The sequence below is a fragment of the Lycorma delicatula genome, chromosome 1 (assembly GCF_047948215.1).
Source record: "Lycorma delicatula isolate Av1 chromosome 1, ASM4794821v1, whole genome shotgun sequence".
Taxonomy (NCBI): Eukaryota; Metazoa; Arthropoda; class Insecta; order Hemiptera; family Fulgoridae; genus Lycorma; species Lycorma delicatula.
Genome location: NC_134455.1, coordinates 186,922,479 through 186,939,741, shown reverse-complemented (window position 1 = coordinate 186,939,741; position 17,263 = coordinate 186,922,479). Strand labels below are relative to the sequence as shown.

The 17,263-nt window shown below is 36.6% G+C and overlaps 1 protein-coding gene across 1 annotated transcript in view; it reads right to left on the bottom strand.

Moving 5' to 3' along the window:
- Positions 1 to 650: 650 nt before the first annotated feature.
- Positions 651 to 17,263, bottom strand: part of mRpL1 (mitochondrial ribosomal protein L1) — a 34,252-nt gene continuing 17,639 nt past the window's right edge. The window contains exons 6-8 of the mRNA XM_075368328.1: positions 13,419 to 13,537; positions 6,737 to 6,837; positions 651 to 886 (exon numbers count right to left, since the gene is read on the bottom strand). Of these exons, the coding sequence (XP_075224443.1) occupies positions 748 to 886; positions 6,737 to 6,837; positions 13,419 to 13,537 (359 nt within the window). The 3' untranslated portion in view covers positions 651 to 747. The remainder of the gene's footprint in view (positions 887 to 6,736; positions 6,838 to 13,418; positions 13,538 to 17,263) is intronic.

The following is a 17,263-nucleotide window of genomic DNA, read 5'->3' as shown; positions in this document are numbered from 1 at the left end:
ATTGGAAATATATCTTGATGGAACCTTTCTCCTTGTTCACTGCTGATGTCAACCAAGTCTAAAGCGAAAAAGTCCAAATGAGAATGTAAAAAATGAATTTTTAACGACATTCTGCAGCCTAAATTTTTGTACTTTATGGCATCACTTATGAAACACTTTTTATATGTATGATAAAACCACTAACACAACTAAAGAACACCGCAAGTCATACCATGAGCTGAAGTAATACTGAGGAAAATTTCATCATGTTCAATTACTTATTACTTGACTCACTGACATGTCTATTCATGTCTGGCTTGACATGAAATGACATCATTCGACTTTTATGTATCAAGTATAAATCTACAGCATGCATCAAAATATAAATCAGACGTGAATAAGCAAACATTCGGACATATTAGCTTATTTGTATTTTTTGTTCCAATGAATGATGGAACATATAAATTTAAGGAGTTGTAACTTAAGAACATTACGTGATTGATTGCTTTGAAATGCATATTCAGATTCAACACATAAAATACTATATAGAACACCTACTCTTTTCAGTTTCAAATTTTATGTTGACCAATGTAATTAATACTTTAATAACGAACTATATTAAATAAAATTAACCAATAAGGAATCTATAACTAAAATAATAGATAAAGAAATATTTTTAAAAAGAAAACTATTTATTAAACAAATGCATTTATAAACATTATCTTAAATATATGACTGTTAATTACAATGAATGATCTATAGCAATAACTATGCTACAATTTTAACTTTGACATTATCACTTTCATCTTCAGATTCTGTGTCACTCTCTAGTTCCTTATCCTTTGGTAGATATGGTGACATATCTAATTTTAGCCTTTCTACAGATGGCGGAGACTTTAAAAGAACTCTAAGAAAAAAACATCAAATTTAAATAAAAATAAATAGAATTTTACAAAGTCCGAGAAGGGTGTAAGGACCCCTTCGCAGATAACAGAAATACTAAGAAATAACATAAACACTAAAATATTAAAAATGAAATAAAACTTAAAACTAATATCATAGTCAGAATCTTAAAAAATACGATAAAATTATTTAAAAGAGACAAAAATAAAAACAAAAAACAATATAAAATTTACATAAACATAGAATTTAACAAAACCTGGGAGAGGTAAAAGGCCCCTTCTTGGATAAAAGAATAAATAACCAACAAAAAAACATAAATAAAAAACAGACACATTAAAAAATTTTTCCTACAAAAACTATGAGCAACAATATCAAATTTTATGTATAAGACCAACACAACGCAAAAATAAAAACATTTGGTCTAAAACTTCATTATCATTGCGCAAGATTGGTACACATATTTCTGGGGAATTTAAATTTACGATGCAACGCTGCATAACATACGCAATCCACAAGTATGTGGCGCACAGTCAAGCAGCAGTTGCATCATACACATAGTGGTGTGTGTCCTGCTGATATGAGGTACTCGTGCATGACTTTGGTATGTCCTATCTGCAATCGACAGAGGACCATTTCCTCATGACAAATTTTTCTGCATGAGGAATCCCATGGCAACACAGAATCTTTAATGTGCCGGAGTTTATCAAAGGTAGCTGTCCAGTCACCTTGCCTCTTTGCTCAAAGAGACTGTTTTATACAATTAATAAAGTCCAACGTAGTAATAAAAGTGGTGAAGGGAGGTTGATTACATGCATCTTTAGTAACTCACTTGTGTGTTGCAATGGTTGAATTCAGCAATTGTGTTCTAGATTTTAATGACTATAGGATGTCTAGAATAAAAATTTTCAAAGGCTTGGAGAGCTCTACATGAGTCACTGCAAATAAGGATATCTAGGCACTTAGGGTTAATGATATTCAGAGCCTTATTTATAGTGCATAGTTCAGCACACTCATAATACCAGGTAGACCAAACATATAAGTTCTATTACTGACAACAAACAAGCAACCAACAGAATTGTTCTGTTTCGATCCGTCAGTGTATACTACTGGGTCTGGGTTTATCTTGGAAAGAATATAGTGAAACACTTGCTGCAAGACAGTAAGTAGGTGGTGTTGATTCTTTATTGTGTATCATAAGGTTAAACATAAAATTTATAAGGTTGATTCCATTCCTATGCAGGATATGAGCATGGATATGTTGGAAAAATGGAATCTGTGTCAACATTTCTAAGGTGCAGTAGACATTGGGTATGAACACCTACAGGTGCAGTACAACATGGATGGTCCTCATACCTTCCTGAATTAGGATTCCAAGAACTGAATCAAAAACTGGATGATTTGGCTGTCTTTTGAGATGAGCAAAATAAGATGCTAGAAGTTGGTCCTGTCTATCCCAAAGTGATGGCTCACTGCAGTCAACAAGTAAGCTTGCAACAGGGCTTGATCTAAAGGCACCTGTGGCTAGCCGAAGGAAAGCATGATGTACAGCATCCAGCATTTTAAGCATGGTATGACACAGTGAAGAGTAGGCGACACAACCATAATCTAAACGGGAACAAACTAAGGAGTAATAAAAACATAACATACATGACCGATCGGCTCCCCAATTGATGTTGCTAAGGACTCGCAGCATATCTAAAGGTTTGGAACATTCTGTTTTTAATTCACTGATGTGGTTGACCCAAGTAAGGCAGCTATCAAAAAATAAACCTAAAAACTTGACATCAGGAGAGGTAGCATTTAGCACTCCGTTGAGAAAAACTTGCAGAATTGAAGGGTCCCACAGCCGAGAAAAGACTACACATTTTGTTTTCTCAGGTGAAAAGGTGAAGCCAGTAACCCTGGACCAAGCTTCAAGTGAGATATAATGTTCTTTAGTAGTCTCTGCTGTGGCTGTTAAACGGGACGCAATTAATATAGCAAAATTGTTAACAAATAAAGAACATGAAACAGGTGGTTGCACACAACTAGTAATACTGTTGATGGCTATACAAAATAAGGTGCTGCTTAATGCACTACCTTGAGGTACTCCATTCTCCACAATGACGCTACTGGAGAGAGAATCTCAAACACAAACACGGAACGTTCGGCGATTTAAGAAACCCCTAATAAAAGCAAGCGTGTTGCTCTTGACTCCCCATTCTTTGAGGGTGTTTAGAATACCACATGGCCAGGCCATGTCGTACATCTTTCTGATATCAAAGAAGATAGCAACGAGGTGTTGCTGGAGTAGGAAATCATTTTGAATAACTGTTTCCAATAACAATAAATGGCCAATGGAAGATCATTCTTTTCTGAGACCATACTGTTCTGGAGATAAAAGGACATGTCTCTCCAATTACCATGTAAGCCTGCGGTTCATTATTCTCTGCATTACTTTGCATAAAATGCTTGTCAAGGAGATAGCTTGAGGGGTTTGCTTTGTCTTTACCAGGTTTAAGTACTGGTACGACAAAGGCTTCTGACCGAACAGGTGGGAAGACTTTAGCAGAGAATAAATTATTTTAAATGTTCAATAGGTGTTGTAACGCTGAATTAGGAAGGTGTAACAGCATATCGAGATAAATGTTATTAGGTCCACGGGAGGTGTTACGTGAGTTTTTAAGTGCGTGTGACAACTCATTGGATATGAATGGGGCATTTAATTCACCGACCGAATCACCAACGTTTAACGATAATACTTCCATCTATCTGTATTTTGTATCTCTGAAAATCATTATTATATGATGAAGTGAGACACACCGTGAGGAAAGAATCTGCTAAAGTAATTGCCACTGCAGAAGATGGTGAAAGGAGATCTCTTTCATAAATAAGACACAGAATAGATTATTTCGGTGATTTGCAAATTGCATGGATCTTTCTTCACAGTAGACGCAGGAGTAGTGCGTGAGACAGTGTTCAAGTATTTTGTCTATGACTTCCTCTTGCTGTTGAAAAATACTCGATGACATACCATTCTAGTCCTATGGTATAAATTTAAATGTTCAGTTGTAGGCCTGTGGTTAAATATGCATAGTGCCTGCCGTTGACTGCTAATAGCGTTTTGGCAATCATCATTCCACCAAGGAATGGAAGGAATTCTTGGGTTACACGATGTTTGTGGGATATATCTATTAGCATTCTCAAGCATTGTGCACGTAAAAGAGGAAAGTTGATCAAGGATGTCTGGGCCAACATCATACTGTGGTTATGGTAACTGTTCCAATCCGCCTTTTCAACAATCCATCTTCGTGGTCTTTTTTCACCTCATGGTCAACACCAAAAGCAATAATAAATGGTCTGTGATCACTGTTGTGAAAGTCATCACAAACAAACTAATTAAGACGAGAGATTAAACTCTGTCAGCACATGGAGAGGTCAATGTTGGATAAGGACATGAATATGTGTGACCCATCATTCAGTAGACAAAGATCCAAGTCTTGTTCACTCTGTTTATCATATTTCCTCAAGAGGAGCAGAAAGATAAGCCCCAGGAAATATGGTGGGCATTGAAGTCTCCTAATATTAACAACAGTGGTGGGATTTGTGTCAGGAGGATTGACATTTCTAGGGCATTTAACTCAAGAATTTGGTAAGTGATACAAATTGCAAATATGCAATCTGAAGGCGACAGAGACCTTCAAAGCAACAGCAGGAGTAAGGATGGCTAGTGGAATCCTTGTAGCCGACATCTCATTCCTCATGAAAACACTCTCTACTGTCAATTAGACAGTTGTATCTTCCACTGAAATAGCCTCTGAGTGTTAATGCATCTTGTAGAAGATGTGTTTCTTGGAAGCATATGATTAGTGGTTATTTGTGCGCGCCAATACAATAATATCTTTAATGCAAGACCAAAGACCTCTAACGTTCCACTGAATAATGTTCATAAGTAAAGGTAGTTATATATTCAGAGTTGTAGGAAAATATATAAAAGTTAGTTGGATGTGATCCGATTTTTCTTTTTTGCATTTTTGATTTTATAGAACTCCGATGCCCAGGGGTCGGGCAGTTCCTCTACCACATCCTTCAGTAATGGAGGAGGAGATTTGGAAGAATGGAAAGTTGCAGATGACATCCCAGAGGGGGCGGTTATGTGGGTTCCCTTAACAGGAAGTTTATTACATGGGTTACCACCAGCTGTGATTACTCCTGCCCATACAGGTAAAACTTTGGGGACAGGAAGTTTCAGAAGGATCCCACTGTTGGATTCACTAACTGCAACTAAAAACTTTTCCTTCATCTTTGTCAGCTCTGAAATACTGGCTGTAAGTGAAGCAACTAGATAACATACGAAAAAGTATTTTTAGCTCATTGCAGGATCCACACTGATGATTACCTAAATTTGTAGAAGCTTGTTTTGATGTAACGATGGCAAAAGATACATCTGGTTTAACCATGTTCATTGAGTTAATTGGTTAATTGTCGTTTTATATTCACTGTGTGCCGGTGGGAAAGATAGCTTCTGCTTGATAGAGATTCTGGGAATTGCCTTTTCTTAGTTGGGCACTCAGGAGTGGGCTGTATGTGAACCAAGATTTTGTAGTGTGATCATATCATTGGCATTTGAAACAACGTCATGGGATTGGAGATTGGAATGAAAGGTCATACTTGAACTGAAAGATAACAAACTCTTATTTTTTCTGGTGGTACTGGAAGATTGAAAATCAGTGTATAAGAGAAGATAGAGAAGTTGAGAAGATAGAGAGTTGGTTCTTCTTTTCCGTTCTGCCATTTCATTATATGTTTTACTTCTACAACATCTTGGGGATGAAACTTACTAGCTATTTCAGTGACATCCACATCCAAAAGGTCTCGGCAAAAAATTACTCCCTGGCTCATATTTAAAATTTTTTGGGATTCTGCACTTATATTTATACCACCCATATTAGTCAGACGTAACAGAGATTGCTCTGATTGTCATTATATGTCTCCATCAGAACTGATCTGTCTCATAACTTTTTAATGTTCGGCAAACCACTTGAATCCGTTATGACTTTGTTAATTAGGAAAGGTGAGCCACCTTTCTGACTATTTCTAAGAACTACAGATCTGATGTTCTTGCATTGCAGATGTGATTTGTCACCATTTAAATTACCATTGTGTTCTGGACTGTTATCCTCATCAGACACTGAGTGAGGCCTTTTCCCTAGAATATTTTTGGTGGTTTTTTCAGATGGACCACCAACCATCATAAGAATTTCTTGTGGACTTGTAATTTTGGTCCCACGAGTACCGGCGATATAATGCACCACACCAGCTGAATGCACGCATACTGGGGCTAAAGCTAAATAGAACTGGGTTTGCCCAGGTACTCAGAGGCCATCATTCAAGACTCACTACTAACAGCCATTCACCTATCGGCATGATACATTCCACCTTCGGTTATGGTTGTGTTTTGTAAGATGTTGCAACACCATCGAGTGTAAATGTAAGAAGAATCAGTGTAGGATGTTGTTGTGAAGTTGTGTAAGGGTATATGTTGTTCTTGGAATGTGTGTGTATAGTATAAAGTGTTCTGCAGCTTTGGGTGTAGTCAGAAGAAAGGATGCAGAGGCTAGGGCCATGGGGATGCCAACCCCCAAATTCTTAAAGAGTAAGACTCCCCATAATGGACTGCTAACTCATTACTACACTGACCTATCAAAGGATAAAAAGGATTTGAATAAAAATTTGAAGTTTATAAATACAAAATAACTTTCCTGTAGACCACAACCAAGTTGTTATCCACTCTGAAGTAAAAACCCCTGTAAGCTAACAAATGCTAAAACTCATCAAAATACTTAATTTAAAAAAACACATTTCAAACAATTACCTTGTAATAAAAGGTTTAGCTGTTTTTGGAGGTGCTTGGGTCAAGACATCATTTATTAATTCCTTGAAATTTTCTTCCAGAAGGTTAGTATCCATATTCAACTGGAAAATAAAGTAAAGTACTATTTTTATTCATACCAGAACTAGTAAAAAAAAAAATCAACAAAAAACAAACTAATACAGTAAACACATATGAGGTTTGTTCAAAAAGTAACAAGAATTTTTGTCTTTTGGAAAGAGTTTTATTTATTTGTCTACATTAATGTTATTCCCTTCAAAATAGTCCTTATTATATATAATATACTTATGCCAGCGCTTTTTCCAATCCCCGAAACACTTCTGGAACTTGATCTTTGTAATAGTGATTAGCTCTTTCAGCTATTCGCTTTTAATCCCATCTATGCTTGTAAAATGCCAGCCCTTTCAGGTTCTCTTTATTTTTGGGAATAGATAAAGCTGGTGAATATGGGAGCTGGAATATCATTAAAGTGCTGTTTTTGGCTAAAAATTGACGAACTAACAATGAAGTATGAGCAGGCACATTATTGTGGTGCAAAAACCATGAATTGTTTCACCACAAATCAGGGTGTTTAAGCATACCTTTACATTCAACCATACTTGTTGAGCTTTTTTTCGGTCTTGGTAATCCAGAATACCTCCACTGAGATGACTGAGCCTTACTTTCGACATCATATCCGAAAACCATGTTTCATCACCTGTTGACATGTTTCAGTAGTTCTGCATTGTTGACTTCATTCAGCAACTCCTGAGTAACTTTCATTCGCTGCTATTTTGTTCAAAATTTAACAATTTTGGAACAAATTTTGTTGTCACATGTTTCCTACCCAAAACAACCAAAAAAATTTCATGGCATGAGCCAATTGATATCCCAACATCATCAGCGACTTCTCCGATTATGATTCAGCGATCATTCATAATCATTTCTTACACTTTTTCCATGATTTCATATGTTGTTGATGTGCTGGAGCGTCCAGGGTGCTCATCATCTTCAACGACTTTACGACCCTTCTTGGAATTGCTTATACCACTCGTAATCACTGGAAATGTTTATACCACTCGTAAACCCTTGCTTTACTCATAGCAGACTCACCAAAAGCAACATTTAACATTTTTAAAACATTGCTATACTTTATTCCATTCTTATAGCAAACTTTAATACAAATTCTCTGAATTTAATACAAATAAAACATCGCTGATCGTACCAAAACACGTGTTATCCTTATCACAGCTGACAACATACTAAACATCCAATATGAATAAAAATGTACAAATATAGTTTAGACATGCTTACCAATACAACAATGAAAAAATCCCAAGAATTGATCTAATACAACCTACGAAATTTCAAAATTCTCGTTACTTTTTGAACACAACTTTTATATACAGCTGATTTTTACTCAATTATAATAATATGAGGCATGTTTTTAAAGTAAGTACCATTTTGAATATCTGCAGCTGCTATGCTGCGGTCAGCATTCCTCATATGCGCACTGTGTACTTGCATCTGTTGGCATGCCACAGACGCCATTACGGAATTATTCTACGGTGTTAACATTTGTTAGTGAGTATTTAAAATGCCTCCACTGATCAAGAATGCCACTGACTGTGAAATACATGGTATGATTCTTTTTCTTAGTGCTAAAGGTGTTAAAGCAGCTGAAATTCATCATAAGGTCAGTGAAGTGTATGGAGAAATCATTATGAGCGATAGAATGGTATGAAAATGGGTTAGAGCTTTTAAAGATGGCTGCCAGAATGTTCATGATGAGAAATGAAATGGACGACTTTCTGTCATTACTGAAGATTTGGTGCAGTAAGTTGTTAATGAAAAAGTGAGAGAGAACAGATGCTTTATGATTTCTTCGCTATCTGAGGAGTTTCCTCAAATTTCAAGAAGTGTTGTCTATGAAATTGGGACCAAACGCTTAAATTATTAACGATGATGGTGTCAAGGCGACCATGTTGCAGTGGTTATTAAGTCAGGCGGCAGACTTCTATGATGACAATGTTCAAAAGCTGGTTGCATGATACGACAAGTGCCTTAATATTGGTGGTAATTATGTAGAAAAATAGATTATAATACAGGCTTTCACGTAAAAATAAAGTTGTTAAGAATAGTGTACTTGTTTTTTTTTAATTCCAAAATGGTACTTACTTTAAAACATGCTTCGTGCTAATATACTATTCAAATATATAGATTAAATTTCATTTCATAAAGCACTTTTTTTCTTCTTTTTAGTTTTATAGAGTGCACAATTAAGGTTCATTATTAGCACCTGATAACGCTTTCAGAGTGAACATATTATATAATAACACTTTCTAGTGGAAATGTTTATAATTCTACTGATATCTATACATCCTTATACTTCAGGGGATGTGGTAGTAGTAGCAGGCTATCTGGTTTGCTGACTCAGGAACATGCAACATACAGTTGTCCATGTGAGAAGCAATCCGCATCTAAATCTAAACCACACAATTCTAAAGATTGACCTTGAGCTTTATTGATTGTGATTGCAAATGCCAATCAAATTGGGAACTGCAATCTTTTAAATTGAAATGGTGTATCGGTTGGGATCATGGGTATTCGAGGAATGAGGACATCTTCACCTTCGAAAGGCCCCGTTAAAATCGTTGCTTCCACTACGTTATTCATCAATTTCTTAACTGCAAGTCGCATGCCGTTGCAGAGTTTTGGCCGATTAATATTCCGCAACAGGATAATTGGCACACCTATTTTCAATGTTAATATGTGTGGTGGCATCCTTGGCAGATCAAGTGAGTTTAAAAATTCTGTTGGATAATTAACTACTTCATCTGCTTCCACAACGGTGTCTATCGACTTATATGAAATTTCCTCACTTTGAATGCTGGATTGAATAACATTATTAAGTTGATAAGACAACTTTATTCTTTGAGGCAAGGATAGCTCGTTCACTGAGCCAATCGTGATTTCTATGATTAATCTGAATATCAGAAAATACTTTTTCGATCAGTTCTTCTTTCGATGTTACTAAATTACAAAAATTATCAGGAAATGATATTCGTCTAGACGTCTCATCGACTGGCAGCTGTCCGTTTCCAATGTCCAGTAACTGTCGTGAGAATACCTCAGCTGATGGATGATTCTGCAACTGGACACGCATATTCGTAGTCAACTGCAATATACCTATGTGTCGCCACAGTGTTGAATATTTCAGGCAAGCATTTATTTCATCTGCTGGCGTCGATCAAGAAATTACAAGCAATGTTTGCCTAAAATCTCCTGTGAGCAATATCAAAGCATTCCAGAATGGTTGAACGTTTCCACGCAAATCTCCTAACGACCGATCAAGAGCTTCAAGCAATTTTTTATGTGCTATTGTGCCTCATCCCAAACAATGAGTTTACATTTTTGTAATACTTTTCCTATACTGGATGCTTTGGAAATATTGCACGTGGGAGTCTCTATGATTTGCATATTTAATGGCAACTTCAGAGCTGAATGCGCAGTCCTTCTACCTGGTAACAATGTTGCAGCTATTCCCGACGAAGCAAAAGCTAAGGCTGTAATTTTTTGATCGAACTGTTGCTAGAATCAATCTAATGAGGAATGTTTTCCCAGTTCCTCCTGGCGTATCCAAGAAGAAAGTTCCCCCAACTCCGTCATTTATCATTTGCAGTATGCGATCATAAATGCCTTTCTGTTCACGGGTTAATTTGGGAATGTTTGATTGGACATATGACTGAAGATCACCAATGTTGTAACTCTGTTCACGGCGTAAATCCACATCAAATGAAGCAGTCGCAGCTCGGGTGGGTGCTGGCATTCCCAATTGATTAACAACTTTATTTGCAATAGCTAAGCACTTGTCTTCAATATTTATCAATGCTTCATTGTAAATGCCTTCTGTAAATTCCATGGTCATATTGGCATTTTCTAGGCGTACTCTATGCAAAATATTCTCAGCCATATGCGATCAATATCTTTCCCATAACTCTGTGGGAGATGAAGGGAAGGAAGCGGTCAATATAATTGCGAATTATGCACGAATTTAGTTTGGATGTGCAGTGTTGCACACGTCATTAATACATATAGATGACATTGCATCTTGAGCATATTCTTGCATGTGATGTGGACTGCCTATGTATGAAGATGGCAAAATAGTTAGCTTTCCAACGTTGGTTGTATTACTGTCATTCACAACTACATCTCGCAAATGAATGTATTCTTCAGAGCGGAATTTAGTCTGATTCAAACGGAGGAATAGCAAACATTCCGTTTCAATTTTTGCATACACATCCAGAATATACTGGTGAAACAACTGACGTCATTTCAAAATATAATTGTCCTCGTTCCTCCGAATCATTAAGCGGTATGCATAAAAGTTCATTGAGCTGCACTTTTTATTGATTTCTGCACCATTTACTAGATTTATCATTTTCACATTGAAATGATATCAATCGGCACCATCCCAAAAGATAACTGGATATTGTAAAGCATCGTAACAACGGTGAGTTTCTGCGACGTTTATCAATTGATCGTTTCTTCGATGGAGAACAATATCTCTAGGTTAGAACTGATCTCCGACTATGACAATTGCTACTTCGTCTATAGTTGGAGCATTATATCTCCGGACATGTTCTCCAGCAGACGTTTTGTCTGTGTGAATGACAATCTTGTGGGTATCTGATGGCATCATATCAATTGTCGTTTTGAACAAACGCACCGAATTGTTCCTTTTGTGAAGGAGCTTCTGTAGCTGCGAAATAATGGATCTTCTTAGCGAGGTATGCATTCCACAACGTGCATCGACTTCATCTATATCATCACCAATGAAGTACATTTGAAGGAATTTATGGTCACTATCTGGGAACAGGAGCAGGGAGCCAGCTTTGTGATATATTTACCCTTTCATTTTAAAAGTTGGCATGAATTGAGTTGTCACGATTTCTGCACCAAATGACGTCATTTGGAAGCAAGAGTTATATTTCCTGATGTTCGATAGGAAATGCTTCGATTCAGCGGTAGATCCAGCAAGTAGAGTTTTCAATGGCTCTGGTGGTGCATCAAGTTGAGGCAATTTGATTCTTCTGCCAGCGCAACACATCCCTTTCGTTTCGTTATTAAAATTTAGAGCCTGGCAGTAGGTACAGACATGACTCTCATCTGGCCAATGACAACATGCCGACTTGAACTATAATCAACAGCTGGAATGTACCGGAACGCAAGACGGTTGTATTGCAGATTCAGATCAGCTGTTCTTTGGGCTCGTGTTTCAGCTATCCTCACCCTGTCGCGTTCATTCTATTGAGAACGAACCAAATCTGTTGCTGCAGAACACGAGTGACGTGCTCGTAATCGTGCATCTCGAACCTGGCTGCTCATCTTTCTGCCGTTTCCATGTTACGTATCTGGATGGTGCTTAGTCTGTTCCTCTCTCGTACGGGATGCCTGCTCTTCCTCAGTCATATTCGAAAGCCGTCTTCTTGATCCTTCTGTGTGCCCAGATTCGACGGCCCAAATTCGATTTTCTGCGAGGCATTATTTCGATTTCTACTGGAATGGAAGGAAGGGATAAGATTATAACCTCTTATGGCTCTCACAGCTCTAGGTTGAAAACCATGACAGAAAGGACAAAAAGTTTAATAATGAAAATTTTCATTTAGAAAAGGTCAAAAAAATTTATTTTAACTTTTTTCACCTATCTCTCATGGTTTTCATAGCTGCAACTTGACAACAATAAGACACAGGACAGACAGTGGCTAAAAATTAATAATATTAACTAAATACATGAATTTAAATAAATAAGTAAAATATTAGTTAAATGAAATAGTTAAATAATAATTATAAAAAAATAATTTTTTTTCTGACCATCTCTCATATAAAACATAACCTCTACTAACGATTTGGTGAAAGGCGCAGCTCAATCACGACACGATCACACAAAAGTACCTCGATTAAAGTGAATATTTAATTCAGATTGTATAATAATCTGAATCAGATGCAAGTGGATACGTTTTTTTTTTTTTTTTTGTTAATAAACAATGTAATTGGGAACAGGTATTGTTTCACATGTGACTGTGGTTGTCGTTAGCTAGTATGGCGAGTATAGCAGATGGCACACTTGCCATCTGCTTCCTCGCTTCCGGCAGATGGCACGGTCACTGGTACACAGCTGACCATTAAAAAAACAGTTTTCTTACAGTCGCAGGTATGTGACTGATGCGAAAAATAGATAAAAACAATCTTTGATGCGGGTTATATATTGTGCTAAAATTTGAGCTCAATCGGTGCAGAACATTTTGAGTTTTTGAAGCGTTCACAAACGAACTTAACATTTTTATATATAAAGATGGTATTCATATAAACATACTTAACTAAATAGTATTTAGTATATACTATTAGTATTATATTTAGTAGTGGTGATGGTACTAGAAGTAGATACACTTATATTTAATTTGGTAATAATATTACAATAAGTTCTCTCAATAACTTTATTATTTTCTGAAGTTCCTATGATCTGCTTTTAGAAAACGTACTATGCCAAGTCACAAAAAACAATAAAAAAGACTTCACTTATAAAACGTGTACTTATTTAATAGAGAGTCTAAACTACATTAAACTATTAACAGGTTCTCCTGCAAGATTATCTATTATATAAATAGATAAGCAGAATACCAACCATTCCAACTGTAACATCAATCCAACCATAGTCTAACTCTTTCTCATCTCTAAGAGCTGTATAGGTGATACCATCTCTAAATTTTTTAACTAATGCGCTCAGGTTTGTTCCCACAGTTCCTAAACAACAAAAAAATATGAGCAATGTATTATAACAAAATTAACTCATATTGCAGTTTAACAAAAAAAAAAATTGTTGAAATACAAAAAACACTAAAACATAAAGAAAAATTTGATGTGGTACCTTTGAAGATACATTCTTCTTGAAAAAAAATAAATAAATTAACAAAAAAAAGTAAAATCATTTTTCTTATATATATGGGAGATATATAGATTAGACAGGTTTTAACAAAAACTATCATAATACCAAGATCTGATATAACTACTTATAAGGAAACCAATGAAACTAAAAATTCAAGTTTATTCAAAAACTTTCATACAACTCTACATATTAATGAAATATTAACAGCAGGGGCAGTGCAGAGAATCTGTTACCTTAATGGGAATAGTTGTTTGTTTTATGTCAAGCTAACATGATTTGTAACTATTACTGATCTTTGCTGCCTTACATCCTCATCATATACTCTAATATCAGTCAATTTAAAATTGCTTCCTTCAGCTCTTCCATTTACATTTTGTGAGTAAACTGAACTCATAAAGCGTAGCCTCCTTTCTAAGAAGTTCTTGAGTCTTATGAAACAATAAAAATCACTAGCAACCAAATCTGGAGTACAGGAAATATATAGTCAAATATTTCTAACTGTTAACAAATCACATTGCTTGGGCAGCAGCATCCAGAAAGATGGGATCATTCAAGAAGAAGGATCACATTGGCAGTCAATAAACCTCTCCAACAATTGTGGGACAGAGTTGAATAACTACCTATCAAAATTGTTTATTCATGAAGTAGTTCCTTTTACAACTGGTAAATTGCAAAGCTATGTAATATTTATATTCTATTGTATTATATATTTCTAAATAAATTTCATATAATTATTGATTTTTTTTTACAACCTAACGTTATTTGTATTATTTTTTATAATTTATGCAATTTTACTGATTAATGACTTACCTAAATTTTTGTTACAGAGTTTTTTTTTGTTTTTTTCTGAGTTCTACAAATTATTATTTTAGTTAATTTTCAGTCATTTTTTTTTGTGAATACCACTTTGGAGTTATAGATTAGAAATACCAAGAATAAAGAAATCACAGATAATACCATTTTAAATTATTTAGTACTGGTAATCACAGACAGAGAAAACCATGAACATCTATCTACTGTAGGTGAAGTTAAGTTGGGTGAATATCTTATTTTGCTGTGCAAAATAAGATATTCACCCAACTTGCACTAAGGTTTTGCGCCTTTTGCACCCAATTTGCAAAAGTGAGTATAGTGGTACATCAAAACCATTTTCCTTCCTCGTTATCCTCTGAACAAAAGTGACTAACTGCGGGGACAGTTCCTCTGATTCTTTAATACCAGACAATTCATGACAGAAGATAATTCCAGAAGATCCCCTGGCTGGAATTTAAGGTATTATGTGGTTCATCCATCACTTCATCCTTCCCTACCAACTTAAGGGCTAGTAGCCTCTGACTTTGTTCATCAACTTTCACTTCAATCAACAGGGTGGCACTTCTAAGTTTTTTAACTGACTTCCCAGAGCCACACACTGTAACAACACATTTGTTAATTACGAAAGGTGAAACCTTTTCCAACCACCGAAAAAGTATTTAATGGGACAGACATATGGTTCCTGTGAATACCAGCGATATAAACGACCAATCCAGCACATTTCAACCCCCATAGGGAAAGACATGCCACACCACCCAACAGAGGTCGTCTTTTGACCCTCTGATTGATTACATATCACAGTCATCAGCAAGGTCTCAATTGGGATTCAACGAATGTAAATGCCTCAGTAGACATTTACATCAGTGAATTTTTAACTCAGCCTTTGCCTTTGCTGTAGAGGTTTTTCGAATATTTTCTCTGTCCTACATCATTGCCTTATGAACTAGCTAACAGAGTCTGTGGAAGCACAAACCTTGCATTTAGTTTAATACTTTAAACAAGCTACGAGTGACTGTAAATGTCTCATAATACACGAGTCTATTTTCAGTAATGATATTGCACACTACAAGAAACGATTGCAAAAACAAAATTTATACCTAGTTCCCTTAGTGATCTCAACATAATCAATTCTAAGCCTTTAACTTAATTGCAACTACGGACTCCGTTCTGGTCTACCAGGAAGTAGAGGACAGACCTCTTTTTCCCGTTTAGCTCCATCAAAGAGTCCTGCGTGACATTTACTTCTCACATAATAAACTACCCTCATCAAGATGGTGCTACACCTCTCGACTGCATGGACAACCACAAGCCCTTGGCAGTGCAGTCACAATCCTGCTGACAGCAATACTGCTACTCATTCCATAAACCGCCCTCGATTCAACCTTATACGATGGGCAGACATAAAGAACATAGTCCAAAGTATCATCAACTCTACAAACTGGGCTGAGGTCCAAATTGACCAAACCAAACCTAGCCAAACGTTCCCTAAAGGTACCATGTTCTGAGAGAAATTGTGTTATATACCGATTGGGAGAAACCCACCTAATTACTTGTGACAAGTGGAAGATTCATTCCACCTAACTTGCTGAGATTCTAAACCTTGGTCTTCAATCTCTTGCAAATGCCCAGGGGAGAGAAAGCTATCCTTCTTATTAATATAACACTTGGTACGTTCCAAGTGTTATAGTGAGGTTGCCACGAACAACCTCAACATAGTGCCTGGGCTGTGCTGGAGCAGGAGCTGGTTTTTTAACCACCTTGACCTCCTTGGGCTTCAAGGCCAAAGTCTCATAGCCTTCTGCAACAGCAGAAAAGGCTTCCTGGATATTTAACAAGCAAGGAAGAATTGTCTTCCTCGCACCTGAACTGACGCTGCCAGGGAGAACTAAAAACTCTATTAAGTAGTCCAGGTCGCCCTGGACTGCTGCAGCCAGTGAGGCAGAATTACTAGGTCTGCCCTTTGCTTTCTCAAATCCATCTACTGCTGATGACGGTTTAACCCGGGTGGGTGTTCCTACTACCTCCATATCTGAAACTTCATCTTCCGAGGAAGTTTTAGCCAATGGCTCTGGCTTCCTCTTTCGCCTGGGCTTACTAACTACCTCTGAAAACCCTTCCATGGCCGGAGATTCCCTAACCTGATGGGAAATTTATAATTCTCTCTTGTCTACCTACAATGACTAAGTTGGGTGAACTCACTTATGTGATGACTACCTGCAGTGAGTACAGGCAGCTGGAGAAATGAGGTATTCTGCTGTCACTCTTATACCTCTTAGCCGCTTCCAGATTGGTTATAAAATAATGAAGGATTACGGCCCTTGGCAACACAGAACAGAACAAGGGCTAGGGAGTGATCCCTTACTTGTGTTGGGGCGAGTACACATAAGCAAATCTGTGCTTTATACTTCGCAAGATATAAACCAATGACAAGTCTACAAACAATAGTGCTACACAGCAGCTGCAGTATGTAGTCAGTTAGCCTGATATTATCAGAAGGTGCACACTCAAATGATAGCCAAATCACCGAACAGCAAACCAAGAAGCTACAGAACTTTGTTGTAATTTGTGTAGTGTCTATGGTGTAGTGTATGTGTATGGCGTAAAAGATTTAGCAGCTCAGTGAGTAGTAGAAAGAAAAGATGCATAGGTTTTGGAGGATGGGGATGCCATCCTCAAAAGTGTTCAAGAGTAAGACTCCTCATCAGGGTTTATAGAAGATAGAATATAAATTTTAATCTCAAGTATTGGAAGGATGAATATATTAAAGTTTA